This window comes from Oncorhynchus clarkii, chromosome 31 (assembly GCF_045791955.1).
Source record: "Oncorhynchus clarkii lewisi isolate Uvic-CL-2024 chromosome 31, UVic_Ocla_1.0, whole genome shotgun sequence".
Classification (NCBI taxonomy): Eukaryota; Metazoa; Chordata; class Actinopteri; order Salmoniformes; family Salmonidae; genus Oncorhynchus; species Oncorhynchus clarkii.
The window spans coordinates 21911091-21930036 of record NC_092177.1 but is presented as its reverse complement, the minus strand read 5'-3'; the positions used below and the strand labels follow the sequence as shown (position 1 = coordinate 21930036).

Here is an 18946-nt window from a genome sequence, read left to right as displayed (position 1 = left end):
CATGGAGGACTGATTGGGCTCATCGCTTTGAGTTGAAAAGGAAATGCTGCTCTAATGTAACTGCATGCTTTGAGCACTACCGAGATTTGTTATTTGCAAATGTGTGATGCATTTTCTATAGGCCTATTGTTGACATTTTTGTTTGTGACATTTTGATATCTTGATCATTAGCAGCTGTTTAAGTCTATCAAAAGTGTGCGAGTTTGAGCAAGTCTGTTATGCCCATGGAATTTTTGGGGAATCAGTACGAATTAGATGGAGCAATAAAAGCCACATTCCTGGTCTTCTTAAATGAAACTAGTTGTTGACAGTATGGAGCACAATACCACAGGGGAGTTTAGAAGGGAGGAACTCAAACTTTTATTCCATACGCTGGGATCCGCACTATGCAGCTGTTGCAAGAGCGCATTTTTCACTAGCTGTCCACTGGGGGCGTATTCATTACGTCGATTCTGTTGCAAAACGTTTCTTAAACTGAAGCAAATGGAACAAAACAGGGAGGGACCTACCTCTAGTTTTGCTCTGTTTGCTTCCGTTTGGTTCTTAAATGGTAAACGGTTTCCATAATGAATACATCCCTGGTTTTAAAAACAATGATTGATAGGAAGCTTAAACTTCTTCAATTCAACCAACATTGGGTTAAAATACACATATACATTTTTATATTTATTGGAAAGGAGCATCAAGTTCATCACCCTGTACTTTCACCACCCTGTGAAGTTCATCACCCTGTACTTTCACCACCCTGTGAAGTTCATCACCCTGTACTTTCACCACCCTGTGAAGTTCATCACCCTGTACTTTCACCACCCTGTGAAGTTCATCACTCTGTACTTTCACCACCCTGTGAAGTTCATCATAACTTCTTTCATCTGTAGCCTAATAAACTGCATGCTCTCCCAACGAGTCATACTGGGAAAACCACACAGCATGTCATCACGTAACTCCAAGTTTACTTTGATATTAAATCAATATTTGCACATAAAATCGTTTCCACCTACATTTCCTGCATTATACATTTTTCCAACATAAAAAGATCCCAGCGTGTCTAGCGGATTATGTTTTGTCAACATTTGGGAAGTTTCATTCAAGCCTGTCGTCATGAATTTTTTTCCCCGATGTACCTTAAAAAGGTTGGATAGAATCCCTGTTAGAGAGAAAATATGTTTTCTCCTTTCATAGCCATTAAACAAACTGTTTTTTAGTCCCCATTGGTCTCATGGTGAAATCACTGAGCGGTTTCCTTCCTCTCCGGCAACTAAGTTAGGGAGGACACCTGTATCTTTGTAGTGACAGGGTGTATTGATACACCATTCAAAGTGTAATTAATAACTTCACCATGCTCAAAGTGATATTCAATGTCTGATTTTTTGTTGTTGTACCCATCTACCAATAGGTGCCCTTCTTTCAAAGCATTGGAAAACCTCACAGATCTTTATGGTTGAAACTGTGTTTCAAAATCACTTCTCGACTCAGGGACTTTACAGATAAATGTATGTGTGGCGTATAGAGATGAGGTAGTCATTTAAAAATCATGTTAAACACTATTATTGCACATAGAGTGAGTCCATGCAACTTATTATGTGACTGGTTAAGCCCATGTTTACAAAGGGGTTGAATACTTATTGACTCAAGACATTTCAGCCTTTCATTTTTTATTATTTTGTAAACATTGCCAAAAACATAATTCCACTTTGACATTATGGGGTATTGTGTGTAGGCCAGGGACACAACATCTCAATTTAATCAATTTTAAATTCTGGCTGTAACACAACAACATGTGGAAAACGTCAAGGGGTATGAATACTTTCTGAAGGCTCTGTATCTGTAGCTGGAAGCCATAGGTGGTGTTTCATTTAGCCCTCAATGCTACATGCTAAGTAGGAGGGAGCAGGAGGAGGATTTAGGGCACTCTGTATCCCTCCACCTCAAGGTCCACATTGCTGCAGCTATAATGACACTCACTGACGTCCTGTTTTTAGACTGTTTTATGTCTTCATTAGTGGGAGATTTGTGGTCCCCCAATCAACAAGTCAGCATTTCGGCTCCCTCCCTCCATCCAGCCCCTAGTCCTATACAGACAGGCTGCATCAGCCAAGCCAGACCCTGTCCCAGACCCAACCAGTGCTGTGGGTTACTGTTGAGCAGACTTCAGACGTCATTACCTTCCATTAATGTCTTAATTCCCTGTTTCTTTTTCACCTGTGGTGTAATTCAAGCCTTTACAGATATCATCTCTCAGGCCTTAGATTAAAGCTGCTTGGGGGGTGGCGGGAGGGAGCTAAGGAAGGAGGGAAATGCAGGAAGACTCAGGCCAAGAGCAATATTATGTGCCAGATCTCCTGTTTTTTTGTAATATTGGTATTTTTTTATTGAACCTTTATTTAACTCGGCAAGTCAGTTAAGAACAAATTCTTATTTACAATGACGGCCTAACCCTTGCCACACCCTAACCCGGACTACGCTGGGCCAATTGTGCGCCGCCCTATGGGACTCCCAATCACGTCCGGTTGTGATACAGCCTGGAATCAAACCGCTGCACCACTCGGTAGCCCCCAAAAAAGGTCCTCCCACTAGGCAGGCAACTGGCTGAGAGATTTAGGATATGGTGGTGCAATTATCAGATTCTCGATCAACTTAGGGCTTCATTTATAGAGTTCCACTTTCAAAGGGCCAAGTTCTGGCACTGTTGCCAGGATGTGAAATGTCTATCATGAACTATTTTGTACACTCCCCTCCTTAGCTTCTCCTCTAATGTGAGTGGAATGTGATGTAATTTACAGTCATATTTCATCTCTGTCTTCCTCCTTCCTTCCTTCCTTCTTTCCTTCCTTCCTTCCTTCCTTCCTTCCTTCCTTCCTTCCTTCCTTCCTTCCTTCCTTCCTTCCTTCCTTATCTCTCCCCCCCTCTCTCTTCCCCTCTATCCAATCTCTGTCTCTCTTCCCTCCCTTTCTTTCTCCCCCTCTATTCCCTCTCTATCTCTCTTCCCTCCCTCTCTCTCCCTTTCTCTTCCCCTCTATCTCTCCCTTCCTTCCCTCCCCCTCTATCCTCTCTCTGTCTCTCTCTGTCTCTCTCTCTCTCTCTCTCTCTCTCTCTTCCCTCTCTCTCTCCCTTTCTCTCTCCCCCTCTCCCCCCCTCTTTCTCTCTCTCTCTCTCTTCCCCTCTATCCAATCTCTGTCTCTCTTCCCTCCCTTTCTTTATCCCCCTCTATTCCCTCTCTATCTCCCTTCCCTCCCTCTCTCTTCCTTTCTCTCTTCCCCTCTATCTATCCCTCCCCCCCCCCTCTATCCTCCCTCTCTCTCTCCCCTCCCTCTCTCCCTTTCTCTCTCCCCCCCTCTTTCTCTCTCTCTCTCTCTCTCTCTCTCTCTCTCTCTCTCTCTCTCTCTCTCTCTCTCTTCCCCTCTCTCTCTCTCTCTCTCTCGTTCTTTCTTTCTCTCTCTCTGCAGGCACTGAGGAGAATGTATGTTTTCCAGTGTCAAGCTGCCCAGAGTCATGCACATGCTCAGACACAATTGTGCGCTGCAGTAACCGGGGGCTACGCATTCTGCCCAAGGGCATACCCAAGGACACCACCGAGCTGTGAGTCACCCACACACACACACACACACACACACACACACACACACGTCCTCCGGCTAGCTAGTCTTGGTCTGTGCTCTTTGTTATTCAGAGTACTAGTCGTCTTCAGCTGGGTGAGGCCGGGGTAAGGCTGGGTGAGGCCGGGGTAAGGCAGGGTGAGGCCGGGTCAGGTCGGGTGCCCATAGGGGTGGCAGGTAGCCTAGTGGTTAGAGCGTTGGGCCAGTAACTGAAAGATTGCTAGATCGAATCCCTGAGCTGACAAGGTAAAAATCTGTTGTTCTGCCCCTGAACAAGGCAGTTAACCCACTGTTCCTAGTCCGTCATTGTAAATAACAATTTGTTCTTAACTGACTTGCCTAGTTAAATAAAGGTTCAATTAAAAAAATAGCTCCATAGCTGAAGGTCAATGAGGCGTATCAGTGGGGGGGTACCGGGGATGTTCATCACCACCAAACAACCCAGTGGTCCAGGGAGACTGAGGTGGTACATCGAGAAACTGCTGCATTAACACCACACTGCCTGGGCACTTTACCATCAGAGAGAGAGAGAGAGAGAGAGAGATTTAAAACATCTTTATTGGATCTAGGAACAATAAACACTCAAACAAAACCATGGTTACACATCAATTAAAAACACAACACTAAATCTTCCTCCACAACAACTTCTGTAGACCCCATATGCTCATAAACAGCCCAATGTTATTAACCAGTTTGTAATAGGAAAACTCAACCCTCAGTCTTGCTGCCAACATCCCCTCCAGCATGCCCACCACACCCACAGACCCCTGTCCCCGAATACTGTTCTTTCATGTCTTCCAGATTGCTAATTTAGCTGCCCCTGATACAAAGTTAAGTAAGACAACGACAGCCCCTCGACTAAACCTGGACTTTGGCCCAAATATAAACCGTTGGGAAGAGAAAACTTCTCCCAGAGTTGAGAACCAACTAGTGATCAGGTCAATCATCCCCACCAACCTGGGACACAGGTTGGTGGGGATCTGTCAGAACAGATGTGCCAGAGTTTTATACTCAGCACAGAATGGACACCCCTCCCCAACAATAGGGTCCAGGTGTTCCAGATGCATGTTGGTGGCTATAGCTCCATGTATTATCCTCCATTGGAGGTCAGCTGTCCTCTTATCAATAGGCAGTTTAAATAAAGACGTTGTGTGCCTCCTTTTGGGGAGGCACCTCGACCAAACACACCTGCCCACCTCATCCATTTGAACCCTTCCAGGGAAGAAGCATGGGACACTTATACACATATTATGTACATGGCCTTCTTTCCCACCACCTTGAACTCCCCCAGCTCCGGGGTATGGAAGGAAAGCAGCATCCCCACGTCTTCCTCTAATGTCCCCGCCGCAGCACTAACATTCAGTGCAGGGAACACATCATCCAGACCCTCTGTCCACCGATCAGAGTTGGAAGTATCAGTCACATACTGCCGATGAAGTACTGGCAAGGAATCGCAGACCTCAGCTACGACCTTCCTCAGTAGGTGAGATGATCAGATCCATGCTCTTTCTCCCAGCTCCTCCAACGATCTGCTCCTACTCCTCATCAGATGACCCAGCTTGGTACACCCCACACCTAACAGGCATGAACGTAGGCTGGCTGAACCCATAGCACGGGACTATGTTATAAAAAAGCAGTGGTGTAAAGAACATAAGTAAAAATACTTTAAAGTACTACTTAAGTCATTTTTTGGGGTATCTGTACTTTACTTTACTATTTATAGTTTTGACTACTTTTACTTTTACTTCACTACATTCCTAAAGAAAATATTGTACTTTTTACTCCAGACATTCTCCCTGACACCCAAAAGTACTCGTTACATTTTGAATGCTTAGCAGGACAGGAAAATGGTCCAATTCACACACTTATCAAGAAAACTTCCCTGGTCATGCCTACTGCCTCTAATCTGTCAGACTCACTAAACACATGCTTCGTTTGTAAATGATGTCTGAGTATTGGAGTGTTCCCCTGGCTATCCGTAAATTAAACAAAACAAGAAGATGATGCTGTCTGGTTTGCTTTATGTGAGGAATTTAAAGTAATTTATACTTTTACTTCTACTTTTGATACTTAAGTATATTTTATCAAATACATTTACTTTTGATACTTAAGTATATTTAAAACCAAAAACATTTAGACTTTTACTCAAGTAGTATTTTAATGGAGTAATTTTCTGTTAAGGTATCTTTACCTTTACTCAATTATGAAAATTGGGTATTTTATCCACCACTTTAAAAAGCCACATCCCTGGTGGTGTGCCGGCCTTACGGGACATATTGAAAACTCTCCAAGCCTGCATAACAGACTCATAGAAAGATATCAGGCCAGACAAGCCCCTCTAGCTTTAAGAGGAAAAGGTGCTTGGCTTAGCTTGCTCTCCTCATCAATATGTAGGCTGCATCGACCTAGCTACAACCTTCACTGTACAACAGTCTCTGGGCTGCTAGAACCTTCACTGTACAACAGTCTCTGGGGTGCTAGAACCTTCACTGTACAACAGTCTCTGGGCTGCTTTAACCTTCACTGTACAACAGTCTCTGGGCTGTTTCAACCTTCACTGTACAACAGTCTCTGTGCTGCTTGAACCTTCACTGTACAACAGTCTCTGGGCTGCTACAACCTTCACTGTACAACAGTCTCTGTGCTGCTTGAACCTTCACTGTACAACAGTCTCTGGGCTGCTTGAACATTCACTGTACAACCGTCTCTGTGCTGCTTGAACCTTCACTGTACAACAGTCTCTGGGCTGCTTGAACCTTCACTGTACAACAGTATCTGTGCTGCTTGAACCTTCACTGTACAACAGTCTCTGGGCTGCTTGAACATTCACTGTACAACAGTCTCTGTGCTGTTTGAACATTCACTGTACAACAGTCTCTGGGCTGCTTGAACCTTCACTGTACAACAGTCTCTGTGCTGCTTGAACCTTCACTGTACAACAGTCTCTGGTCTGCTTGAACATTTACTGTACAACAGTTTCTGAGCTGCTACAACCTTCACTGTACAACAGTCTTTGTGCTGCTTGAACCTTCACTGTACAACAGTCCCTGGGCTGCTTGAACATTCACTGTACAACAGTCTCTGGGCTGCTACAACCTTCACTGTACAACAGTCTCTGTGCTGCTTGAACCTTCACTGTACAACAGTCTCTGGGCTGCTTGAACATTCACTGTACAACAGTCTCTGTGCTGCTTGGTTATTACTGCATTGTCGGAACTAGAATTATTTCGCTACACTCGCATTAACATCTGCTAACCATGTGTATGTGACAAATAAATGTGATTTTGATTTGATTTACTTTGCTTGAACCTTCACTGTACAACAGTCTCTGTGCTGCTTGAACCTTCACTGTACAACAGTCTCTGGGCTGCTTGAACCTTCACTGTACAACAGTCTCTGGGCTGCTAGAACCTTCACTGTACAACAGTCTCTGGGCTGCTTGAAGCCGGAAAGCCATGATCCTAGAAGAAATGTCCAACAATCCTTGCCCACCCTCATGCAGCGGCAGGTACAGGGCTGCAGCGTTAGTCCAATGTTGTCCAGACCAAAATAAATTGAAAAGGGTCCTCTGAAGCTGTTGTATCAGGCTTTGGACGGGGATGGGGCAGCTCAAACCACCCTCCACTTTCACCATACATGAGGACCCAGTATACAGTAAACACATCCAAGAAAAAAACCTCATCCCCAAACCCAAAGGCTTTCATTGTTTTGAACAAGTGCTGGTGGTCCACACGATCAAAGCCTTCTACTGATCCGAAGAACGTAAACCCACATTCACATCAGACAGTTTACAAATGTCTAAAACATCTCTTATCAGAAACAAGTTATCAAAAATTGAGCGGTCAGGTAAACAATAAGACTGGTCCTTGTGGACCAAAAGCCCCAGATATTATTTCAACCTGTTTGAGAGACACTTAGACATAATTTTATATTCTGCCCAATTGAGGAATTCCATGTAACAACTGTTCAGCAAACAGAGGATCACAATCCTCCGCCTTATAGATGGCAGAGTAGAAATCCACGGCATGTTGGCGCACCTCTCCGTCATCCGTGGTCACCTTCCCATCAGGGAGACGAAGGTAGACCATCTGTTTACGCTGCAATGTCGACTGCCCTGGGTAGCGCTTGGAGCATCCATATCCTTGAAGGTAGCAAAGCTAGACCTAATCAAGGCACCCTTCACTCTTTCATGTAAAAACAGACTCAGTTCATTTCTCTTGTCCTGTAAGTTCATGACTAGTCTGGGGTCATTTTGAGTGAGCAACTTCAATTCCATAGATTTGATGTCCTCTTCAAGGGCCCTGATAGTCTCTTAAACTTCAATACTAGACAGAGCAGTATACTGTTGACAAAACAGACGTATTTGGGCTTTCCCAACCTTCCCCCATTGTCTCAAGGACTCCAAATGCCATTTAATAACCCTCCATTTGTCCCAAAACAACAAAAAACATTTCACATTACATGGCGACATGTAATAACTTAACATTAAAATACCAATAAGGTGACGACCTTTGTGGACAGGACAGGTGAATATCAACAGTAACAATATGTAAAAACCCACAGGAGTAATGTCACACCTTTCAAACCTACTACAGTAGTGATCAGATACAAACAACCTGTCTAACCTTCCAACCCTACTACAGTAGTGATCAGATACATACAACCTGTCTAACCTTTCAAACCTACTACAGTAGTGATCAGATACAAACAACCTGTCTAACCTTCCAACCCTACTACAGTAGTGATCAGATACATACAACCTGTCTAACCTTCCAACCCTACTACAGTAGTGATCAGATACATACAACCTGTCTAACCTTCCAACCCTACTACAGTAGTGATCAGATACAAACAACCTATCTAACCTTCCAACCCTACTACAGTAGTGATCAGATACATACAACCTGTCTAACCTTCCAACCCTACTACAGTAGTGATCAGATACATACAACCTGTCTAACCTTCCAACCCTACTACAGTAGTGATCAGATACATACAACCTGTCTAACCTTCCAACCCTACTGGTTTGATTCCAGGCTAAATCCTTCGGCCGTGATTGGGAGTCCCATAGGGCGGAGCACAATTGGCCCAGCGTCGTCCGGGTTTAGCCGGTGTAGGCCATAATTGTAAATAACAATTTGTTCTTAAACTAACTTGCCCAGTTAAATAGATTATTTTTTGTTTTATTAATATTGAGAGAACCTACCCGTAGTACCTCCATATAGAAAAGGGAAGGAAAAACAGAAGAAACCACAGAGAAAACAGACAAAGATAGAAAAGCACCCTATGAGGCATGATAATCATCATTGTTTAAATTGTATCTTAACCTTACCCCGTTTCCCACTACCTTTTGCTGCCATGACGACAGTAGCAGAAACGCTTCTTCACACTCAACTGGTCTAACCCCACCATCTTCTGTAACACCACAGCTGACCTCACAAACTTATCAACATAAAAGAAGATCTCCTCTACTACCTGGGTGACTAGATCCACCTGAACCCCCTCCTGTACCCCATCACTCATAATGGACATCTCCTCTACTACCTGGGTGACTAGATCCACCTGAACCCCCTCCTGTACCACATCACTCATAATGGACATCTCCTCTACTACCTGGGAGACTAGATCCACCTGAACCCCCTCCTGTACCCCATCACTCATAATGGACATCTCCTCTACTACCTGGGTGACTAGATCCACCTGAACCCCCTCCTGTACCCCATCACTCATAATGGACATCTCCTCTACTACCTGGGTGACTAGATCCACCTGAACCCCCTCCTGTACCCCATCACTCATAATGGACATCTCCTCTACTACCTGGGTGACTAGATCCACCTGAACCCCCTCCTGTACCCCATCACTCATAATGGACATCTCCTCTACTACCTGGGAGACTAGATCCTAATGAACCCCCTCCTGTACCCCATCACTCATAATGGACATCTCCTCTACTACCTGGGAGACTAGATCCTACTGAACCCCCTCCTGTACCCCATCACTCATAACGGACATCTTCTCTACTACCTGGGAGACTAGATCCTACTGAACCCACTCCTGTACCACATCACTCATAATGGACATCTCCTCTACTACCTGGGAGATTAGATCCACCTGAACCCCCTCCTGTACCCCATCACTCATAATGGACATCTCCTCTACTACCTGGGAGATTAGATCCACCTGAACCCCCTCCTGTACCCCATCACTCATAATGGACATCTCCTCTACTACCTGGGTGACTAGATCCTACTGAACCCCCTCCTGTACCCCATCACTCATAATGGTTATCTCCTCACCAGTCTGGGAAAATGGTTCCCCAGATCTGTCCTTACCTCCTACAACAATACGTTTCTGCTGCACATCAGAAACTATGTTCCCCTCTGGTACAAGCTGCAACTCAGTACCCTCAACTCAGTACCCTCAACTCAGTACCCTCAACTCAGTATCCTCAACTCAGTACCCTCAACTCAGTACCCTCAACTCAGTACCCTCAATGTAGTACCCTCAACTTAGTACCCTCAACACACACAACGTGTTCCTCAGCAACAGGTGCTTGTGGCTGCTCTACCACTGTCGGCCCACCTCTCCCTACATCAGTGGGCCCAGGCGTTACGAGTAACACCTGCGCCCCTCCCTCTGCCTTCTCCCTTTTCGGGCAAGCATGTCGCTTATGGCCAACATTCCTATACTCCAAACACTTTTGACTACTCATACTAGCATGAGCCTTATTCAGTCTGTTGTCATACTTGACTTCAAACAAACTCCGAAGTCTGCTCCGGTGAGTCCAAAACATAAACACCTGTCACAGAAACGTCATATCCTGTTTCAGAGCCGGGTGTTAGAAACAACATATCCTGTTTCAGAGCTGGGTGTTAGAAACGACATATCCTGTTTCAGAGCCGGGTGTTAGAAACGACATAACCTGTTTCAGAGCCGGGTGTTAGAAACAACATAACCTGTTTCAGAGCCGGGTGTTAGAAACGACATAACCTGTTTCAGAGCCAGGTGTTAGAAACGACATAACCTGTTTCAGAGCCGGGTGTTTGAAACGACATAACCTGTTTCAGAGCCGGGTGTTTGAAACGACATAACCTGTTTCAGAGCTGGGTGTTAGAAACGACATAACCTGTTTCAGAGCCGGGTGTTTGAAACGACATAACCTGTTTCAGAGCCGGGTGTTTGTTCATCCCAGCGGGACAATTTGAATTAAACTTGTAAACTTCCCAAACCGCAATACCTCGCGCTCCAACAGCCCATTGGGAATAAAAGGCGGTACATTCGAAATCGTAACCCTTGTTGATGGAGAAAAAAGCTGCCTACCTTCTCTCTTAGCGACCAGAAACTCCTCCACAGTGACAGTAGCTTCAGTAACACACCTAAAGCCGTGTCGAAATGACAGGGACGGCGTCCCCATGTGGGTCGCCATCCCCACCAAAACCAGGGCATTTCCAACAGGAAATAAAATATACCTAATTCTACCACTGAAGAACCCTTAATCATGCATAGAACAAGGAAACCACAAAGAGAAGGAAACAAAAATAAAATACAGGCGACCACTTGTACTCGCTCATACAATTCCCAGCATGCACCAACACTCCCAGCATGCAGAGACAGAGAGAGAGAGAGACAGAGAGAGAGAGAGAGAGAGAGGTAGAGAGAGGTAGAGAGAGAGAGAGAGAGAGAGGTAGAGAGAGAGAGAGAGAGAGAGGTAGAGAGAGAGAGAGAAGAGAGAGGTAGAGAGAGAGACAGAGAGAGAGAGGAATATACATATATTCACTTTATATATTATCTACCTCACTTGCTTTGGCAATGTTAACACATGTTTCCCATGCCAATAAAGCCCTTGAATTGAATTGAATTGAGAGAAGAGAGAGAGAGATCTAATGTCTTCACCTTGCTCCTCATTTCAGATACCTGGAAGGAAACCTCCTGACATCTGTTCCCAAAGAACTGTCCAGTCTGAAGCAGCTGTCTCTTGTGTATGTACTGTACCAGGTCTATCAGAGATACGATGTTAACGATGACAAAGCATCTCCATTTTATTTACATATTTGAAGCAGAGGATATGTTATATTCTTTATTGAAACATAAAAACTGACCAGTTGTGTTCGTGTCCTTCCTTGTTTAGGTCCTTTATAAATATATTATAATGCCAGACAGTTCACTATTGTCTCTGTGGACTTTGAAGGTGTTTGTCCCAGTAGTGATATTGTGTCCTGTTGTGTGTTTGGTATTACACAGCGACCTGAGCAACAACAGCATCAACACTGTGGCCTCCATGACCTTCAGCAACATGACTCAGCTCGCCACTCTGTGAGTTACCATGACAACAAGCCACGGCCAGCAGGCCGCACTGGACCGGTTTGACACAGTGACCAGCGGCCTCAGTCACGTTTATAGTCATAACACAGTCACACACACAGTGTTGTGTTCCCATCATTATAACTGTCTCCTCTCTGCTTTCATTTTAATCCCAGGATCCTGAGTTACAACCAGATTCGGTGCATCTCGCTAAACGCATTCTATGGGCTTAAATCTCTGCGTCTCTTGTAAGTGTTGCTCCTTCCTCTCCCTATAATACCCTCTCTTCCTCTCCTCTCTTCCTCTCCCCATGATACCCTCTCTTCCTCTCCTCTCTTCCTCTCCCTATGATACCCTCTCTTCCTCTCTTCCTCTCCCTATGATACCCTCTCTTCCTCTCCTCTCCTCTCTTCCTCTCCCTATGATACTCTCTCTTCCTCTCCTCTCTTCCTCTCCCTATGATACCCTCTCTTCCTCTCCTCTCTTCCTCTCCCTATGATACCCTCTCTTCCTCTCCCTATGATACCCTCTCTTCCTCTCCCTCTCTCTCTCTTTCTCTCGCTCCCCTCTCTCATCTCTCTCTTTCCCCCTCTCTCTCTGCCCCCTCTCTCTCTCCCCTTCTCTCTCACTCCCTCTCTCTCTCTCACTTCCTCTCTCCCTTCCTCTCCCTATGATACCCTCTCTTCCTCTCCCTATGATACCCTCTCTTCCTCTCCTCTCCTCTCCTCTCTTCCTCTCCCTATGATACCCTCTTCCTCTACCTGTGATACACTCTCTTCCTCTCTTCCTCTCCCTATGATACCCTCTCTTCCTCTCCTCTCTTCCTCTCCCTATGATACCCTCTCTTCCTCTCCTCTCCTCTCTTCCTCTCCCTATGATATCCTCTTCCTCTCCCTATGATACCCTCTCTTCCTCTCCTCTCTTCCTCTCCCTATGATACCCTCTTCCTCTCCCTGTGATACACTCTCTTCCTCTCCTCTCTTCCTCTCCCTATGATACCCTCTCTTCCTCTCCTCTCTTCCTCTCCCTATGATACCCTCTTCCTCTCCCGGTGATACACTCTCTTCCTCTCCTCTCTTCCTCTCCCTATGATACCCTCTCTTCCTCACCCTATGATACCCTCTCTTCCTCTCCCTCTCTCTCTCTTTCTCTCGCTCCCATCTCTCATCTCTCTCTTTCCCCCTCTCTCTCTGCCCCCTCTCTCTCTCCCCTTCTCTCTCACTCCCTCTCTCTCTCTCACTGCCACTCTCCCTTCCTCTCCCTATGATACCCTCTCTTCCTCTCCCTATGATACCCTCTTCCTCTCCCTGTGATACACTCTCTTCCTATCTTCCTCTCCCTATGATACCCTCTCTTCCTCTCCTCTCTTCCTCTCCGTATGATACCCTCTCTTCTCCTCTCCTCTCTTCCTCTCCCTATGATATCCTCTTCCTCTCCCTATGATACCCTCTCTTCCTCTCCTCTCTTCCTCTCCCTATGATACCCTCTTCCTCTCCCTATGATACCCTCTCTTCCTCTCCTCTCTTCCTCTCCCTATGATACCCTCTCTTCCTCTCCTCTCTTCCTCTCCTTATGATACCCTCTCTTCCTCTCCCGGTGATACACTCTCTTCCTCTCATCTCTTCCTCTCCCTATGATACCCTCTCTTCCTCTCATCTCTTCCTCACCCTATGATACCCTCTCTTCCTCTCCCTATGATACCCTCTCTTCCTCTCCTCTCTTCCTCTCCCTATGATACCCTCTCTTCCTCTCCCCTTCTCTCTCACTCCCTCTCTCTCTCTCTCTCACTCCCTCTCTCCCTTCCTCTCCCTATGATACCCTCTCTTCCTCTCCTCTCTTCCTCTCCCTATGATACCCTCTCTTCCTCTCTTCCTCTCCCTATGATACCCTCTCTTCCTCTCCTCTCTTCCTCTCCCTATGATACCATCTTCCTCTCCCTGTGATACCCTCTCTACTCTCCTCTCTTCCTCTCCCTATGATACCCTCTCTTCCTGTCCTCTCTTCCTCTCCCTATGATGCCCTCTTCCTCTCCCTGTGATACACTCTTCCTCTCCTCTCTTCCTGTCCCTATGATACCCTCTCTTCCTCTCCTCTCTTCCTCTCCCTATGATACCCTCTCTTCCTCTCCTCTCTTCCTCTCCCTATGATACCCTCTCTTCCTCTCTTCCTCTCCCTATGATACCCTCTCTTCCTCTCCTCTCCTCTCTTCCTCTCCCTATGATACTCTCTCTTCCTCTCCTCTCTTCCTCTCCCTATGATACCCTCTCTTCCTCTCCTCTCTTCCTCTCCCTATGATACCCTCTCTTCCTCTCCCTATGATACCCTCTCTTCCTCTCCCTCTCTCTCTCTTTCTCTCGCTCCCCTCTCTCATCTCTCTCTTTCCCCCTCTCTCTCTGCCCCCTCTCTCTCTCCCCTTCTCTCTCACTCCCTCTCTCTCTCTCACTTCCTCTCTCCCTTCCTCTCCCTATGATACCCTCTCTTCCTCTCCCTATGATACCCTCTCTTCCTCTCCTCTCCTCTCCTCTCTTCCTCTCCCTATGATACCCTCTTCCTCTACCTGTGATACACTCTCTTCCTCTCTTCCTCTCCCTATGATACCCTCTCTTCCTCTCCTCTCTTCCTCTCCCTATGATACCCTCTCTTCCTCTCCTCTCCTCTCTTCCTCTCCCTATGATATCCTCTTCCTCTCCCTATGATACCCTCTCTTCCTCTCCTCTCTTCCTCTCCCTATGATACCCTCTTCCTCTCCCTGTGATACACTCTCTTCCTCTCCTCTCTTCCTCTCCCTATGATACCCTCTCTTCCTCTCCTCTCTTCCTCTCCCTATGATACCCTCTTCCTCTCCCGGTGATACACTCTCTTCCTCTCCTCTCTTCCTCTCCCTATGATACCCTCTCTTCCTCACCCTATGATACCCTCTCTTCCTCTCCCTCTCTCTCTCTTTCTCTCGCTCCCATCTCTCATCTCTCTCTTTCCCCCTCTCTCTCTGCCCCCTCTCTCTCTCCCCTTCTCTCTCACTCCCTCTCTCTCTCTCACTGCCACTCTCCCTTCCTCTCCCTATGATACCCTCTCTTCCTCTCCCTATGATACCCTCTCTTCCTCTCCTCTCTTCCTCTCCCTATGATACCCTCTTCCTCTCCCTGTGATACACTCTCTTCCTATCTTCCTTTCCCTATGATACCCTCTCTTCCTCTCCTCTCTTCCTCTCCGTATGATACCCTCTCTTCTCCTCTCCTCTCTTCCTCTCCCTATGATATCCTCTTCCTCTCCCTATGATACCCTCTCTTCCTCTCCTCTCTTCCTCTCCCTATGATACCCTCTTCCTCTCCCTATGATACCCTCTCTTCCTCTCCTCTCTTCCTCTCCCTATGATACCCTCTCTTCCTCTCCTCTCTTCCTCTCCTTATGATACCCTCTCTTCCTCTCCCGGTGATACACTCTCTTCCTCTCATCTCTTCCTCTCCCTATGATACCCTCTCTTCCTCTCCTCTCTTCCTCACCCTATGATACCCTCTCTTCCTCTCCCTATGATACCCTCTCTTCCTCTCCTCTCTTCCTCTCCCTATGATACCCTCTCTTCCTCTCCCCTTCTCTCTCACTCCCTCTCTCTCTCTCTCTCACTCCCTCTCTCCCTTCCTCTTCCTCTCCTCTCTTCCTCTCCCTATGATACCCTCTCTTCCTCTCTTCCTCTCCCTATGATACCCTCTCTTCCTCTCCTCTCTTCCTCTCCCTATGATACCATCTTCCTCTCCCTGTGATACCCTCTCTACTCTCCTCTCTTCCTCTCCCTATGATACCCTCTCTTCCTGTCCTCTCTTCCTCTCCCTATGATGCCCTCTTCCTCTCCCTGTGATACACTCTTCCTCTCCTCTCTTCCTGTCCCTATGATACCCTCTCTTCCTCTCCTCTCTTCCTCTCCCTATGATACCCTCTCTTTCTCGCCTCTCTTCCTCTCCCTATGATACCCTCTCTTCCTCTCCTCTCTTCCTCTCTTCCTCTCTCTATGCTACCCTCTCTTCCTCTCTTCTCTTCCTCTCCCTATGATACCCTCTCTTCCTCTCCTCTCTTCTTCTCCCTATGATACCTTCTTCCTCTCCTCTCTTCCTCTCCCTATGATACCCTCTCTTCCTCTCCCTGTGATACCCTCTCTTCCTCTCCTCTCTTCCTCTCCCTATGATACCCTCTCTTCCTCTCCTCTCTTCCTCTCCCTGTGATACTCTCTCTTCCTCTCCTCTCTTCCTCTCCCTATGATACCCTCTCTTCCTCTCCTCTCTTCCTCTCCTTATGATACCCTCTCTTCCTCTCTTCCTCTCCCTATGATACCCTCTCTTCCTCTATTCCTCTCCCTATGATACCCTCTCTTCCTCTCCTCTCTTCCTCTCCCTATGATACCCTCTCTTTCTCACCTCTCTTCCTCTCCCTATGATACCCTCTCTTCCTCTCCTCTCCTCTCCTCTCTTCCTCTCCCTATGATACCCTCTTCCTCTACCTGTGATACACTCTCTTCCTCTCTTCCTCTCCCTATGATACCCTCTCTTCCTCTCCTCTCTTCCTCTCCCTATGATACCCTCTCTTCCTCTCCACTCCTCTCTTCCTCTCCCTATGATATCCTCTTCCTCTCCCTATGATACCCTCTCTTCCTCTCCTCTCTTCCTCTCCCTATGATACCCTCTTCCTCTCCCTGTGATACACTCTCTTCCTCTCCTCTTCCTCTCCCTATGATACCTCTCTTCCTCTCCCTATGATACCCTCTCTCCTCTCTCCCTATGATTCTCTTCCTCTACCCTCTCTTCCTCTCCTCTCTTCCTCTCCCTATGATACCCTCTTCCTCTCCCTGTGATACACTCTCTTCCTCTCCTCTCTTCCTCTCCCTATGATACCCTCTCTTCCTCTCCTCTCTTCCTCTCCCTATGATACCCTCTTCCTCTCCCGGTGATACACTCTCTTCCTCTCCTCTCTTCCTCTCCCTATGATACCCTCTCTTCCTCACCCTATGATACCCTCTCTTCCTCTCCCTATGATACCCTCTCTTCCTCTCCTCCTCTCCCTATGATACCCTCTCTTCCTCTCTCTCTCTCTCTTTCTCTCGCTCCCATCTCTCATCTCTCTCTTTCCCTCTCTCTCTCTGCCCCCTCTCTCTCTCCCCTTCTCTCTCACTCCCTCTCTCTCTCTCACTTCCTCTCTCCCTTCCTCTCCCTATGATACCCTCTCTTCCTCTCCCTATGATACCCTCTCTTCCTCTCCTCTCTTCCTCTCCCTATGATACCCTCTTCCTCTCCCTGTGATACACTCTCTTCCTCTCTTCCTCTCCCTATGATACCCTCTCTTCCTCTCCTCTCTTCCTCTCCGTATGATACCCTCTCTTCTCCTCTCCTCTCTTCCTCTCCCTATGATATCCTCTTCATCTCCCTATGATACCCTCTCTTCCTCTCCTCTCTTCCTCTCCCTATGATACCCTCTTCCTCTCCCTGTGATACACTCTCTTCCTCTCCTCTCTTCCTCTCCCTATGATACCCTCTCTTCCTCTCCTCTCTTCCTCTCCCTATGATACCCTCTCTTCCTCTCCCGGTGATACACTCTCTTCCTCTCCTCTCTTCCTCTCCCTATGATACCCTCTCTTCCTCTCCTCTCTTCCTCACCCTATGATACCCTCTCTTCCTCTCCCTATGATACCCTCTCTTCCTCTCCTCTCTTTCTCTCCCTATGATACCCTCTCTTTCTCGCCTCTCTTCCTCTCCCTATGATACCCTCTCTTCCTCTCCTCTCTTCCTCTCTTCCTCTCTCTATGCTACCCTCTCTTCCTCTCTTCTCTTCCTCTCCCTATGATACCCTCTCTTCCTCTCCTCTCTTCTTCTCCCTATGATACCTTCTTCCTCTCCTCTCTTCCTCTCCCTATGATACCCTCTCTTCCTCTCCCTGTGATACCCTCTCTTCCTCTCCTCTCTTCCTCTCCCTATGATACCCTCTCTTCCTCTCCTCTCTTCCTCTCCCTGTGATACTCTCTCTTCCTCTCCTCTCTTCCTCTCCCTATGATACCCTCTCTTCCTCTCCTCTCTTCCTCTCCTTATGATACCCTCTCTTCCTCTCTTCCTCCCTATGATACCCTCTCTTCCTCTCCTCTCTTCCTCTCCCTATGATACCCTCTCTTCCTCTCCTCTCTTCCTCTCCTTATGATACCCTCTCTTCCTCTCTTCCTCTCCCTATGATACCCTCTCTTTCTCACCTCTCTTCCTCTCCCTATGATACCCTCTCTTCCTCTCCTCTCTTTGTCTCCCTATGATATCCTCTCTTCCTCTCCTCTCTTCCTCTCCTTATGATACCCTCTCTTCCTCTCCTCTCTTCCTCTCTCTATGATACCCTCTCTTCCTCTCCCTATGATACCCTCTCCTCCTCTCTTCTCTTCCTCTCCATATGATACCCTCTCTACTCTCCTCTCTTCCTCTCCCTATGATACCCTCTCTTCCTCTCCCTCTTTCTCTCTTTCTCTCGCTCCCCTCTCTCATCTCTCTCTTTCCCCCTCTCTCTCTGCCCCCTCTCTCTCTCCCCTTCTCTCTCACTCCCTCTCTCTCTCTCACTTCCTCTCTCCCTTCCTCTCCCTATGATACCCTCTCTTCCTCTCCCTATGATACCCTCTCTTCCTCTCCTCTCCTCTCCTCTCTTCCTCTCCCTATGATACCCTCTTCCTCTACCTGTGAGACACTCTCTTCCTCTCTTCCTCTCCCTATGATACCCTCTCTTCCTCTCCTCTCTTCCTCTCCCTATGATACCCTCTCTTCCTCTCCTCTCCTCTCTTCCTCTCCCTATGATATCCTCTTCCTCTCCCTATGATACCCTCTCTTCCTCTCCTCTCTTCCTCTCCCTATGATACCCTCTTCCTCTCCCGGTGATACACTCTCTTCCGCTCCTCTCTTCCTCTCCCTATGATACCCTCTCTTCCTCACCCTATGATACCCTCTCTTCCTCTCCCTATGATACCCTCTCTTCCTCTCCTCCTCTCCCTATGATACCCTCTCTTCCTCTCCCTCTCTCTCTCTTTCTCTCGCTCC

General features: G+C 47.1%; 1 protein-coding gene across 1 annotated transcript in view; it reads left to right on the top strand.

Moving 5' to 3' along the window:
• Positions 1 to 18946, top strand: part of LOC139390668 (slit homolog 3 protein-like) — a 425054-nt gene that overhangs the window by 328438 nt on the left and 77670 nt on the right. The window contains exons 20-23 of the mRNA XM_071137941.1: positions 3447 to 3579; positions 11510 to 11578; positions 11841 to 11912; positions 12077 to 12148. Coding sequence (XP_070994042.1) covers positions 3447 to 3579; positions 11510 to 11578; positions 11841 to 11912; positions 12077 to 12148 — 346 coding nt within the window. The remainder of the gene's footprint in view (positions 1 to 3446; positions 3580 to 11509; positions 11579 to 11840; positions 11913 to 12076; positions 12149 to 18946) is intronic.